At 44.2% G+C, this 13540-nt stretch overlaps 1 protein-coding gene across 4 annotated transcripts in view; it reads right to left on the bottom strand.

The window, feature by feature from the left end:
• CEP85 (centrosomal protein 85) overlaps positions 1-13540 on the bottom strand; it is a 33354-nt gene that overhangs the window by 3457 nt on the left and 16357 nt on the right. For 2 of the 4 annotated variants that reach the window (XM_044237498.1, XM_044237497.1), the window contains exons 4-12: positions 12110-12804; positions 11166-11299; positions 10644-10761; positions 9484-9669; positions 5523-5675; positions 5142-5293; positions 3922-4036; positions 2991-3041; positions 129-236 (exon numbers count right to left, since the gene is read on the bottom strand). In XM_044237498.1, the coding sequence (XP_044093433.1) occupies positions 129-236; positions 2991-3041; positions 3922-4036; positions 5142-5293; positions 5523-5675; positions 9484-9669; positions 10644-10761; positions 11166-11299; positions 12110-12804 (1712 nt within the window). The remainder of the gene's footprint in view (positions 1-128; positions 237-2990; positions 3042-3921; positions 4037-5141; positions 5294-5522; positions 5676-9483; positions 9670-10643; positions 10762-11165; positions 11300-12109; positions 12805-13540) is intronic. The other 2 variants (XM_044237499.1, XM_044237500.1) reach the window with 2 other exon arrangements.

Raw genomic sequence — 13540 nt, 5'->3', positions numbered from 1 at the left:
CTGCCAAAAAACCTCAGGAGGGACTGTCAGACATGAGGGCTCTTGTGGAAGTAGGGATGGGGGGTGTGGTTCACAGAGCAATCAGGTTTGTGGAGGCAGTACCCAGCAGCGAAGCTGATGCCGCTCACCTCCTTCACCGCTGTGCGTAGCTGCTGCAGAGCTGTCTCCCTCCGCTGGGCCTCCTCTTTCAGGGCCTGGCTTGTTCCTTCTTCCTGAGCCACTTCTTGCTCTAGGGTCTGAATGGTAGGATTACACAGGAGTAGCAGCAAATCTGGTTCAGACCAGATCACCTCTGGCCTGGAATACACAGTAAAGCCCCACCCCACCACACACACACACACACAGTAAAGCCCCACCCCACCCCACCGCGCGAGCGCGCACGCACACAGACTCTCTCTCTCTCTCTCTCTGCTGGGAGACGACCTTAGAATGGCCCTGATCTGCTACTTCCCTTTGAAACCCTCCTGTAGTCGCTGACCATGAACTCACTAGAGGCCAGCTTCTCAGCAAGGCATTCCAGGCCAGTTTGGCCCTTACCTGCTTTTTTAGCCGTATCTCTTTCTACCTTCCCCACAGCCTCCACTCCAGTCACATCAAATGACTGAAAGCCTTCATGCCCAAAGGCTCCAGCTCCAATGCTGTTGTGTACTCTCCTTCCCCTTTGCGCAGGCTACTCTTCCCTGTCACCCAGGAAATCTTCAAGGCCCACCTGAGCCTTCCTCGATCTGCAGATCAGATCCTACTAATCGTACTCTCACCCTGTACTCACACCTCTGTCATGGTTCTTTTGTACATTCGCTGGCTGTGCATGTGATTCCCACCCACCCCCATAACTTTCTTTCTTTTTTTTTTTTTTTTTAAGATTTTATTTATTTATTGGACAGAGAGATCACAAGTAGGCAGAGAGGCAGGCAGAGAGAGAGGAGGAAGCAGGCTCCCCGCTGAGCAGAGAGCCCGAAGCGGGGCTCGATCCCAGGACCCTGGGATCATGACCTGAGCGGAAGGCAGAGGCTTTAACCTACTGAGCCACCCAGGCGCCCCACCTCCATAACTTTCTTGAGGGCAGGGAATATCCATTCAGTTCAGCTCAGTATTTACTGAGCAGTTACTGTGACACTCACTGAGGATACTGAGGATACAAACAATACCTGTCTTTGAGGAGCTCATAGCCAAAGCCCTTGAGAATACTGTATACTAAATGCTTCTGACAGAGATAAAGGGAAGGAGAGCGCTCCCACAGGCACCTAATCTAGTTGGGAGGGAGGGAGGGAGGAAGAGAGTGTGTTTGTGTAGGGATGGTCAGGGTCAGGGAGAGGGAGGTATTTATGTTTGCTATTTTTTTGTCTTTCATTCTATTCATTCCAATCCCCTCCCCCAATTTTGAAACTTATTTGAATCAAGTATTTAAAAGTTTTCTGAATTTTCAATTTTGTATTAATAAAAAAATGTAACTGCCAAAGAAGAACATCTCATCACCATGAAATACCCTAGGCAGCCATTTTGAATCTATCCAATTCCAGCAAATTCACCTGATAAACCCTAATTTGCCTGAGGAATTTCACCATGGGTAAATGTACCACTTAAGTGTTGGGCTTTTTCAACCTTTGTGGAACCTGTGGGTTCCAGGAAATATATCTGAGACCCATTAGAAACTCCACCAAGAATCTGGGATTTTATATGGGTATAAACACTCACTAGGCTTGACTATCCTTACAGGACTTGAAATAGGGGAACTAGACAGACACAGCCTGACCCACATGATGGCAAAGGCAGAATTGCAGCTTTGAGCTGTTCTCAGAGTGAGTGTATTTCAGTTGTTTTGACGTGAAAACCTCTTTTGGAATCCAAAGACAACCTGAGTGAACCTGCTTTACCTAGGATATTTTTCTTTTTTTTTTTTTAAAGATTTTTAAATTTATACCTACCTAGGATTTCTTGAGAGAATCCAATTAAGGACACCCCCCCACCCAACACACACACACTCTGGCCAAGAATAGAAACCAAGAGTCATCTTTAATTTTTCCTTATTCTTTAACTCCCTACATCTTGTCAATCACTGGTTCCTCTCAATTTTACCTTCTAAAATTCACTTAAATCTGTTCCCTCACATCTCCTCGTTATGCTGCCTTGGGCCAGGTTCCTTCATCTCTCACCAGGATTTGTAATATTCTTCCAGCTTCCAGCCCTGTCCCTCTCCAAATCCCACTCTTCTTTCCACACTCAAGCCTGAGTTGCAAACCTAATTACATCACATCCAAATTAAATTCTATACTAGATTCCCATGGGGCACCTGGATGGGCTCAGTCAGCTAAGCATCTGGCTCTTGATTTCAGCTTAAGTCATGATCTCAGAATCCTGGGACTGAGCCCTGCATCAGGCTCCACATTTAGTGGGAAGTCTTCTTGAGATTCTCTCCCCCTCTCTCCCTCTGCCCCTCCCCTTGCTTATGAAATAAATAAATAAATCTCTGAAATAAATAAATACATCTTTATAGTAGATTCCCATCACCTATCAAAAGAATAAAAGCAAACTTAGTTGGAAAGATGAAGCCCTCCCATAGCCCAGTTGCTATTCACACCACTTTACTTCGACAATATCAAACTGCTTGCCGCTCTGTGTGCAAACTCTGTTTCATGCCTCCATGTTCCCATCAGTACTATTCCTTCTATCTTGAATTCCAAAACCAACCTATCCAGCTCTTCTTCTTTGCCTGGCTAACTCTTCCTCCTCCTTCCAGGCTCGTCATCTCCAGAAATCCTTCTTTAACCTCCCCTGCTCTGACTAACTCTTCCATGTTCCCCCAAAGTAACATGACATTGAGCTCACAAGACTGTGCTAAAACCCCTTCCCAACAATGACTGTAGGCGAAGAGCATTGATCGGGTCTCATTCTTGCTATACTCCCAACACTGAGCAAATTGTATGACACAGAATAAAGAGTTGGCTAAATTCTAGAGTCCTGTGTACCACATCACAAGGACACCAGCTCACCTGTACTTGTAAACGCAGCTGATCCATTTTCTGCTGTTGCTTCTCCACAATCTGAAAGGCAAAGTTATCAAGGAAGGCTATAAGCATGGGCTGATGGTGAGGTCAGACTGCAAGAAACTACACAAGGATCTGTAGTCTCGCTATTAGCCCACTGGCTATAGGCAATCAACAGTGAAACCAGGGTGAAGACAATTTAGTTCTACTTACAGAAGTATAATCCAGACTCCCTGTCCTAGCTAACTAGCTTCACATTTCTGTGTTCTACTCACAAAGAGGTTTAAACAGGAATGTAGTGTGGACCTATAACCACTACTGTGGGGGAGGGGGATCCCACCCTGATGAGTGGAATGAACTCCATATATAACCAGAGAATATTTTGGTTCTTCAGTAAAGGACATGACTAAAAATTCAGTTTAATGAAATCTATCCTATCCAGGGCTGTGATGGATGCTATTATTTATAGCTTTGGTCACACTGACTAAGGAGAGAACCTGAACAGGCCCAGTTTCCTGTCCTCTGAGACCTCAGGTATTCTCTGAACAATTTCTGGATCTTCTTTTTTGCTAACCTGACATTAGTCTCATCAACAGGTTTGGAGACTTTCTTCTCTGCTGAATTAGGGCCACCTCACTGGTTAGAACTCTGCCCAATGCAACAGGTCTGTATGGGGCCTAAACATGAATGAAATGCACCAAGCTTCAATGCACCATTTTGGAGCATCTAGTTTGGATGTTCAGAAGCATATCCTCCCCTAACTCTGCTTGCCTGTTATAAGGATAAATCCCTAAATGAAAGATTATGCAGGGGTGACTTCTCAGAAAAGGGAGGAAAGCTCTGGCCCAGGGCCGGAAATTCATGGTTCCTACCCAGGACACAATCTTTTCTTTCCTCTCAGCCTGCCCTCTATTGCTGCCCGGACATGCTCGATCACCTTTCGAAGGGAATCACATTCTTTCTGCCAGGACTCCATTTCCACCTTTGGACCTTCTCCCTGTTGGGCTGGACCTTCTCCACTGGCCTCCTCCACACTCTGCTTATCTTGCAGGCTGAAAAACAGTGACCTCTTTAAGAATTTTAGTTGGACGGATGTGGTTTTGACTCCGGATTCCATTATTTACTGTATATTTTGGGCAAGACACTTAGGTGCTTCCAACTTGTATTGTAGCTGGGCATAATGTTAGGTCTGTTATAACATAGGGTGTGTCACACACAAGCTGCCTAATGCGTTAGTTCCCGTCCCTAGAGGCCAGCATCTATCTAATGTGCCACCAATTCTCTACCTGCCCAAAGCTCTTTTATATTTGTTTTGATATTTAAAAATAAACATTCATCACATGTATTTAGATTATAAAAGTCATACATGTATACTGCAGAAATTTTGGAAAATACAAAAAAAAAACCCTTTTTTCTTGGCACACAAAGTCTAGGGCAGAGTCGACTTTGACCCCAACCTCTCTTTTGACTCCAACCAATGGTCTCCTCCAACAGATCCCCACAATCACTTTCATCATGGTTCATCTGCTGAGATAAACAGGGCCAGTGTGATAGAATATGGGATGAGAAATACAACCCACCCCATTAGAAACTGGATTTGGTTCAAGAGGCTATTGAAACACAGCCATCACATTTACAGAAATGGCAACTAATATGTAAGATGCTCTCAAGACACCCTGAGAGAGTACATTATGGCATCTTGTTTTGTTCTTAGAACCTGTTGTGACCATCAGGAACAATCCCTAGGGCTGAAGAGAAACAGATGTTCCTGGTACCCTTTATCTTATAACCTTCAAAATGTAGATAACCCCCTCCTTTCCCAGTTCTTAACACCAGGATCTGCTTTGCAAATATATGGATAGCTTATTTCCCAGTTTATAAAGTGGTTCCCCTTATTCAACACATACAGACTCAGAAATTATTACCCAGTATTAGGTCGGAGCACTAGGCTGGACCTGCCAAAGGATATAGTAACAAGCCCCCACTGTACCACTACATCCTCCCCTCTCCATCCCAAAGACCTATTCCTTACCTATAAGCAGCTTTCCTATTACTCACATTCCAAAGAAAAGTAAAACGATTTGCCCAAAGTCACACAGGTAGTGAGTGGAGTAAACTTAGCTCTGCTCCTTTCCTCAGCCACACTGGCGTATTTACCTATGTCTAGTGGAGAGTTCTGCTCCTTTCTGTCTTAGGCTTTCCAGTTGAACCTCCTTCTCTCTGCAGGCTGCCTGGGTCTCCTCCAGCAAACTCTCCAGCTCAGTCACTCTCTCCTGCAGCTCTGTACTCTTCAACTCAGAATCCTTAAGCTGAGAGATAAGATTCCATGCTTAGGTCAACAAGCCAAGGAAGACTGTCTGGGTATCCCAAAAACTTTGCAGTTGAGTTGCTAACTTGACACATGTGAGTCTGGACATGACTCCTTTGGGTTTTTCCTTTCAGGAAATCACAGTGTAACTGTGTACTGGAGAAGCTGAGACAGTGCCCCCGCTTGGCTACTCCCTGCTTGCCCCAGGTATGCCCAGATATTGCTGCTACCTGCTGGCTCTGCTTCCGATGGTCTTCCAGGGTGGGCAGGTCAGCCAGGTAGCGTTCCAAGGTCTCAATACGCTGCTGCTTTTCCCGGTTCTGTTCTGATTCCTTCTGACATTTCTTTTTCAAATTATTGATATGTTTATCACGACCCTTTACCTAGGGAAAGAAGTGTCAAGAATCTGTCTTTACTGACTCCTCTAGGACTCTGAACATCACATTTTTTCTGAAGTGACCACTGTCTCTGCGGGTGTGGTTCCAGACCACTGTGACAAAGTGAACATCATGATAAAGCAGGTCAAATGAATTTTTTGGCTTCCCAGTTCACGTAAAAGTTATGTTTACACTACTCTCTAGTCTATGAAGTGTGCGATAGCATTATATCTAAAACAACAATGTACATGTCTTTAAAAATATTTAATTGCTGGGATGCCTGGGTGGCACAGCTGGTTAACCATCCAACTCTTGGTTTCAGCTCAGGTTATGATCTTCCCTTCCTCAGGGAGGGCTCCCTGCCTCTCGGACTACACAGTTGGCTTCTGCCTAGTGCTGTGTACTTCTCCAGCCCACACTTCTAAACTCTTAGAATTTCCCAAATAATAGGAATGTCTTTGTTATTTATAGTGGTCTGGTCTGTCCTGGTGTCCCTAAACACCACACGATATAAAAGTTAAGCAATCATCTGGAAGGGTTAATGAGACTCTAAACTTCTAGAAGAAGGAACTGTGTCTATTTTGCATTATCATAGCCCCAATATGATGTGCCAAGCATGATGCTTGGCACAGAGTGGGCACATGCCAGATTTGCTGAATGGAGACTTTTCTTCAATATTATGTTTTTTATTTTGGGTTATGAAAAAAGGATGCTGAAGGAAGCAAGAGAAAGCAGAGAAAATGCAGATCTCCTGATATCAAAAGTAATCAAAGACCTGATTTAATCCAAAGATAATAAAGTACTAAGAGTAGATACCTGAAAATCAGCCAAAGGCTTTACTCCAGGTATAACCTGTACCCTTTCGAGCTCTAAACCAGTGATTCCCACATTTTAATATGCTTCAGACTCAACTGGGAAGCTTATCAAAAATGCTGATATCCTTGAGAAATCTCCCTCTTCTGATTTCTCCAGAGAATAAATATCCAGTTTCCTGTTGGGGAAATCTTTAAATTAAAAAAAAATGGTGGACTGGGCACCTGGGTGGCTTGGTGGGTTAAGTCTCTGCCTTCAGCTCGGGTCATGATCTCAGGGTCCTGGGATCAAGCCCCACATTGGGCTCTCTGCTTGGCGGGGAGCCTGCTTCCCTCCCCGCTCTCTGCTTGCCTCTTGGCCTACTTGTGATCTCTGTCGTTCAAATAAAATCTTAAAAAAAAGTGGTGGATTACCCCCACTGGATGGATTTACATCTCTAAAAAGGAAATAAAATACTAATTTTAAAAAGTTAATAGGAGACGCAAGTGTATGAGAGATTTCAATGTGTTTATAGAAAATCAAAGACAGCAGATAAATTACTTAAGAGAAGGGTTATAACCTGCAGTGGGAGTTACAGACAACTTGGTAAACAATGTGCCCTTTAAACCCCACAAGTACTCTGTATTTGAAGAACCAGGTACGTCTGTGGCAGATATCAGCCATAGATCTGAAAACAGGGCACTCACTGGAAATCTACATACAAGTTAGCTGGATACCATTTTTATCAGAGATTTTCCCAACAGGAGACTGGTGGAGATTTATTCTCTGGAGAAATCAGATGAGGGAGATTCCAAACACAGGGATATCAATCACAGTAGAGAAAGTGCAGCACTGGGTTTAAAGTGTAAGTAAAAATCAATGTACAGAACTGGAGTGCTCTAAGCCTAATCTCCTTCTCAGTATTGAGATCCTAAAGGCCAAAAGCATTCTTGTCCTTAGCCTCCCAATTAGGCAACAGGCTGAAGATTGATTTTTTTCTGGACAGAGTTGTTTAAGACATTCAGATACTATTATTTGTTGGTTCCCAAGTGAGAAGGCAGTCTAAATCTGATTATCCTACAATGCAGTCCAGGAGGAAATTACCATGAACCCAGAGCTCCTATCCAGCTTTCAAATATTTCATTCTTAAACATGAGTGCCCATTCATTCAAGGATCACCAAGCCTCTAACACAAAAGATACTAAAACAAAAGAACACATTCTAAAAACAAAACAAAATAAAAAAACAAGAAACAACACTATAAGCAGAGGCAGACATCCCAAAAGATATAATCAATGTCATCAGAGAGAGAAGATACTACACCCATGAAACAAAAATAGCAAAAACCTCAAGAATAATACTCAGAAATACAGAGGTTTATGACAGGAGAAAAAGAGTTAAGGATGGAAATCTTTGTGGAGTGGGGTTGGGTACAGAGCTAAGTTTTATTATATTGGTATTAGATTATTTAACTTAGATACATGTATTTTGACTAAAAGTTTCTTTTTTTTTTTTTTTAAAGATTTTATTTATTTATTTGACAGAGAGAAATCACAAGTAGATGGAGAGGCAGGCAGAGAAAGAGAGAGGGAAGCAGGCTCCCTGCTGAGCAGAGAGCCCGATGCGGGACTCGATCCCAGGACCCTGAGATCACGACCCGAGCCGAAGGCAGCGGCTTAACCCACTGAGCCACCCAGGTGCCCTAAAAGTTTCTTTTTTTTTTTTCTTTCTTTCTTTTTTTTTTTTTTTAAGATTTTATTTATTTATTTGACAGAGAGAAATCACAAGTAGATGGAGAGGCAGGCAGAGAGAGAGAGAGGGAAGCAGGCTCCCTGCTGAGCAGAGAGCCCGATGCGGGACTCGATCCCAGGACCCCGAGATCATGACCTGAGCCGAAGGCAGCGGCTTAACCCACTGAGCCACCCAGGCGCCCCAAAAGTTTCTTTTTTAACAAGCCTCTAAATCCTTGATATACTAGTGGCACCAACAACACCTGGGAGCTTGATTAAAATGCAGGACCTCAGGCATACCCCACCTTAGAAGTACTAAATCTGGATCTGTGTTTTACTTTGTTTAAGAAAAAAAGATGTTGGGGTGCCTGGGTGGCTCAGTGGGTTAAAGCCTCTGCCTTCAGCTCAGGTCATGATCCCAAGGTCCTGGGATCAAGCCCCCGCATCAGGCCCTCTGCTCGGCAGGGAGCCTGCTTCCTCCTCTCTCTCTGCCTGCCTCTCCACTTACTTGTGATCTCTGCCTCTCAAATAAATAAATAAAATCTTAAAAAAAAAAAAGAAAAAAAAAGATGTTATTTTAAAGCAATCTTCACACCCAATGTGGGGCTCAAATTCACAACCCTGAGATCAAGAGTCATACGCTCCACCAACTGAGCCAGCCAGGTGCCTCTGGATCTGCATTTTAAACAAGATAACCCAGTGATTCTTCAGCACATTAGAGTTTAAGCAGCACTGCTCTGCTGATTTTCATGCACGTGGCCCAGAGCTAAACATTACTAAACTGGCCCTCCAAGACCATCTGCATTACAGCAAGCTATGAAACAGAAGCAAATCAGCTCCTTCTATGACCAATCTTACCCTAAGGCGATTCTAAGAGCCTTGGAAAAATGTAAAAATTCCCAAAGTGGCTGCACACACGGAATTCTTTTCTACTTTTTAGGCAGAATAAGGGAAAACCGGCTGGATGATGTAAATTTACCACAGATGTTTAAACATCTTACAATAGTACCATCTGGTATGACTGCCCAGGCTGGTTTTCTATCCAGGTCAGTTGGAGGCCCATCACAACCCGGGGCAGTGAGGGACTTTGTGGCAGTTTTGTGGAGATGAAGCAAAAAGGAGGAGTGCCATTTCTAACAGACCAGTCCTGCACGAAAAGTCAATGTAGGATCTCACCCAACTGGTTCCTCCTAGTTCCAAGGATGGGGGCCAGAAACAGCTTAGGATTTGGCAAGAGAAGGCTGACTGCCAACTCCTTTGTGAATTAGAAAGCTACCAACTCCTTAGCTCACCCTTTCTTCCTGTTTCTTCCCTTCCTCTGAGTGCTTCTGCAACGCCACTTTGAGTGATTCTCTGATGAGCTGAATTTCAACTTCTGAAGCAGAGAGTTTCTTTTCAAGCTCGATCTTTTCTTTGTTCAGGGCTTCTGTCTTCTGTGCAAATTGTGCACGTAAGAAAGTGTTCTCTCGCTGCAATTCCTGCATAAAGAGTCTCAATACATAATGGTTCCTCACCCTTACAGTCCCAGGTACTTTACTTATCCTCGATCTACTTTGTGGTCAAATATCATCTTTCTCTAAGAATATCCTCAAGCAGTGCTTCTCACAGTGTAGTCCTAGGACTAACATCTTCAACAACACCTGGGGATTTGTCAGAAATAAAAATTCTTGAGCCCAACTCCCAGCCCACTGACTCAGAAACTCTGGGGATGGGGCTCAACAATCTGTTTCAACAGGCCCTCCAGGTGATTCTGAAGCACACTCACATTTTCTCCTCTACTCGTTCTCTATATGATCTTGGGCAAAAGTTCTTCCTCACTCTTGGGCCTCAATTTTTTCACCAGTAAATTAGAGGACTGCACCAGATTTTATATAAGGGTCTTTCTCACTCTAACATTCTGATTCTATAAGATAGAACACTGTCTTGACAGGCCCACTATGTGGCAAAGACAGTACTATAATCTGTTTAATACTCATCACTCAAAAGCCCATATTGCAGAAGAAGTAAGCAAAGCAAGCTTTTCTAGGAGCCACTGCCCTCAGTGAAAATATGGCTACCTTTACTTGCTCCTAGACATGGAAAAATTAAAAATGAGAATGGCTCTAAATCCCTTTACCTCTGCCTCTCCCTCCACTTGGCTACAGCTGGTAGATTAAGACTTATCAGAACATCACCCAGTTCAAGAAGCTTACTATGTACCTTGCTCTGCCTTCGTTTTTTTCCCAAGTATGTCCTAACACCAAGGCATACCTGATTCTACCCTTGAGCCTCTTCTGCCTCCACAAAGGCAGAATGAGGGATGTTTTATAATTAGGATGCCTACCCTTTTAAGGGCAAGGGCACCTTATATCACTTGATCCCTTTTCTATCTCCTGGATACCTAGTAGTACCAAGCAAAGGGAAGACACTGAGTTATGACAACCAGAATGCCATTCTGGCTGCCAATGCTTACCTGCAGCCTCAGCAAGCAGACATCACCAAAGGGGGCAGGGCGGCCCAAAAGGGCACTGTGGACTTGCAGTTCACTTTCTCGTACTTTCTGCTCCAGCTGAGAGATATGTTTCCTCTGCCTACAAAAGCCAGTAGAATGAGGTCCAGGGTACTGACACTAACCCACTGGCAACATGAGCCCCCACTTTCCTTAAGTGGATACAATTCATACTATGTAAACCAAAAAAGGCCTTGCGTCTGGACAGTACTGTCTTGCTGAAGGAGGAAGAGCAAATAAGAAAGCTGACTTGGGGGAAATGAGGAAAGATCAGCTACAAAGGACTGGCTCCCTGCTTTGGGCACTCCCAGAGTCCCTGCAGAGCATACACAATTGGCCTATCCCATTACTCAAATACAGAACTAGGTTGCTTGACACAGACCCAAACAGAGAGGGATGTGCTACCCTTGGAGAGACCTCATTAGGTGCCCTCAGTGTGGGCTGGGAGAGCAGAGCCTGGTACTAGGGCACCCCTTGACCTCTTACTTGTCAATGAGGAGCTCCTTTTCCTTCAGAAGGTGTTCATTACTGTTTAAGATGCTGATCCACTGCGCTGGTTCTAATGTGGGCAATGATGGAGCAAAAGCAGCAGGATGGTGGCAGATGGCTCCATTCTGAAGCTGGAAGACAAGGAGGCCCAGAGGGGCTTGATCTTGACCCACAGGCACCTGGAAAGCACCTGAGCAGTAACCAGCTGGGTCTCTAGTCAAGGCTCACTTTGGCTCAGCTGAGGCGGCCCAGTGTTTATGAAATAATTTTAGCTCTGGTGCATGACTGGAAAGAACCTGCCAGGGAGACTTCTGCCAATTGGACACTCCCTGCTCATGAAGGCTCTAGTTTCTAAGAAAAGGTCACTTATCTTTCATTATCTGGCAAGAGAGGCAAAGCAGGAGCTAAGATGTCCTCACCAACCAGGAAAGGAGAATAAGTCTTGCCTTTTTCCTTCCCACTCTTAAGCAGCACAACACTTTTTTTTTAAACACAAAATTAGTATAATGGAAGAAACACGGGTTCAGAGATGGTTTTTAAATCCTAGCTCTGCTACTTACCAGCTTTGTGACCCTGGAGAGATTACTTTTTCTAAGAACCTGGTAAATTTCTACATTTACCTCATCAAAGTGCTACAAGGATTAAATTAAGATTCCGTATGTGAAAAGAGCTAGCCTACTGATACATAAGTACACAATCAGGGTTAATGTCACACCTTTTGGGGTCTTCTGTTGTAACTCTCTACTCTGGAGGACCCATCTGGTGTTTAATTAGATGACCAACATATTCAATGGCATTCACAAGCCTTCATTTCCCATCTATAAACATCTTCCGTCTGTCTTACAATTGTTTTCTTTAGAGTCAAAACTTATGGGACTAAACCTACATAGTTCTAAGATCTGCAAAGAACCCACAAAACCCAATGAAAGAAGGGTCTCTACCTGCATTTGTTCCATCTGTAAACGGATCATCTCCAGCTGCTGCCGACAAGTGCTGAGCTCACAAGATCGCTCACGTGGGTGCCAAGGGTCAGGGTTCGGCTGCCATACCTGAGAGGGTAGAGGCTTGGAGAAGCCAGGAGCAGGTTGGAGTCCCAAAGGGAGCACTCCACTGCTATTAGGGTGAGGTCCATTCCGCTCACATACCACCCCACTGCCCGGTGCCTTCTTGGTCTCAGGCAACACTTTGTATAACTCCTTGTTCGTGTCAGCTCTTGGGTTGTGAAAGTGGACTTGGTAGTGGGGATCAGAATAAAGTGTCTCCATCATTGCTGACTGATTAAGGGTAGACTCCATACTGGGAATATCAAACTTCCTCACCTCTTCTTCTCTTTCATGGCCCACTGTTGGAAACCAGGACTGCTCAATTCCATTTTCTCCAGTAGCACCACAAAGATACGTGAAATCTCTAGACAGGCCAGGAGAACGTTTCATTGCACCAAGGTCTCCATTTCTTGTCATCCCCACACTTTCAGCCAGCCCTGACAAAGGGAGTTTGGAGGAAGAGAGTCCAGCAGGTATAGGATTTGGCTTGACAGGAGAGGTCCCCAAAGTGGAAGGTATCACATGGGCTGTTGGAATGGTTATGTGGCTTTTGATGGGCTGGAAAGAAGGGCTGCTACTTGAGCTACAAAAATCTGCAAAGAGAATAATCTTCTGTAAGTCAAAACTGAAGCAGGAGGATTTCTTTCTCTCCCTCTCTTTTTAAAAGATCTTACTTATTTGACAGAGAGACAGAGAGCACAAGTAGGCACAGAGAGAGGAAAAAGGCTCTCTGCTGAGCAGGGAGCCTGACGTGGGGCTTCATCCCAGGACCCTGGGATCATGACCTGAGCTGAAGGCAGCCGCTTAGCGACTGAGCCACCCAGGCACCCCAGCAGCAGGATTTTTTGAGTTTGGCTGCTATGCCAGATGTTCTCTCCTGACTGAGACCAAGCAGAATAGATAACAATCATCCTAAGTATCAGGCAGAAAGGCAGCCTAACTGAGAAGTTAACATGTATTCTAGGATCTCAAATGCCATTCACAAGGTAAATCAACAAAAGGCAACAATAGCTTTATTTTTAACTTACACTGTCCTTTTTATTTGAAGAAAATCTGGCCAGTCAACAAACAAAGCTAAGAAACAAATTTAAAACCAAAAAGCAAAAACCAAAAAACCACTTACTTAAGGGAAATGGATTAGGTCCTACTCTTCTGGGAGCTGGGCAACTCTCAAGCTACAATCCAATCCAATAAAAATATTCTTTCCAAGGGCTGCCAGAATTCTCTGTGGCCTCCAAAAGCTTCCCAGTGAAGGTAAGCAATGAATCTATCTGAAGAATAGGCAAAGTGGATAGATAGTGCTGCTCTGTGTCTAGGACAGGGAGTACA

Source organism: Neovison vison, chromosome 2 (genome assembly GCF_020171115.1).
Source record: "Neovison vison isolate M4711 chromosome 2, ASM_NN_V1, whole genome shotgun sequence".
In the NCBI taxonomy this organism is placed as follows: domain Eukaryota; kingdom Metazoa; phylum Chordata; class Mammalia; order Carnivora; family Mustelidae; genus Neogale; species Neogale vison.
Note: the sequence above shows the minus strand (reverse complement) of the source record. Positions and strands in the feature narration are given on the sequence as shown.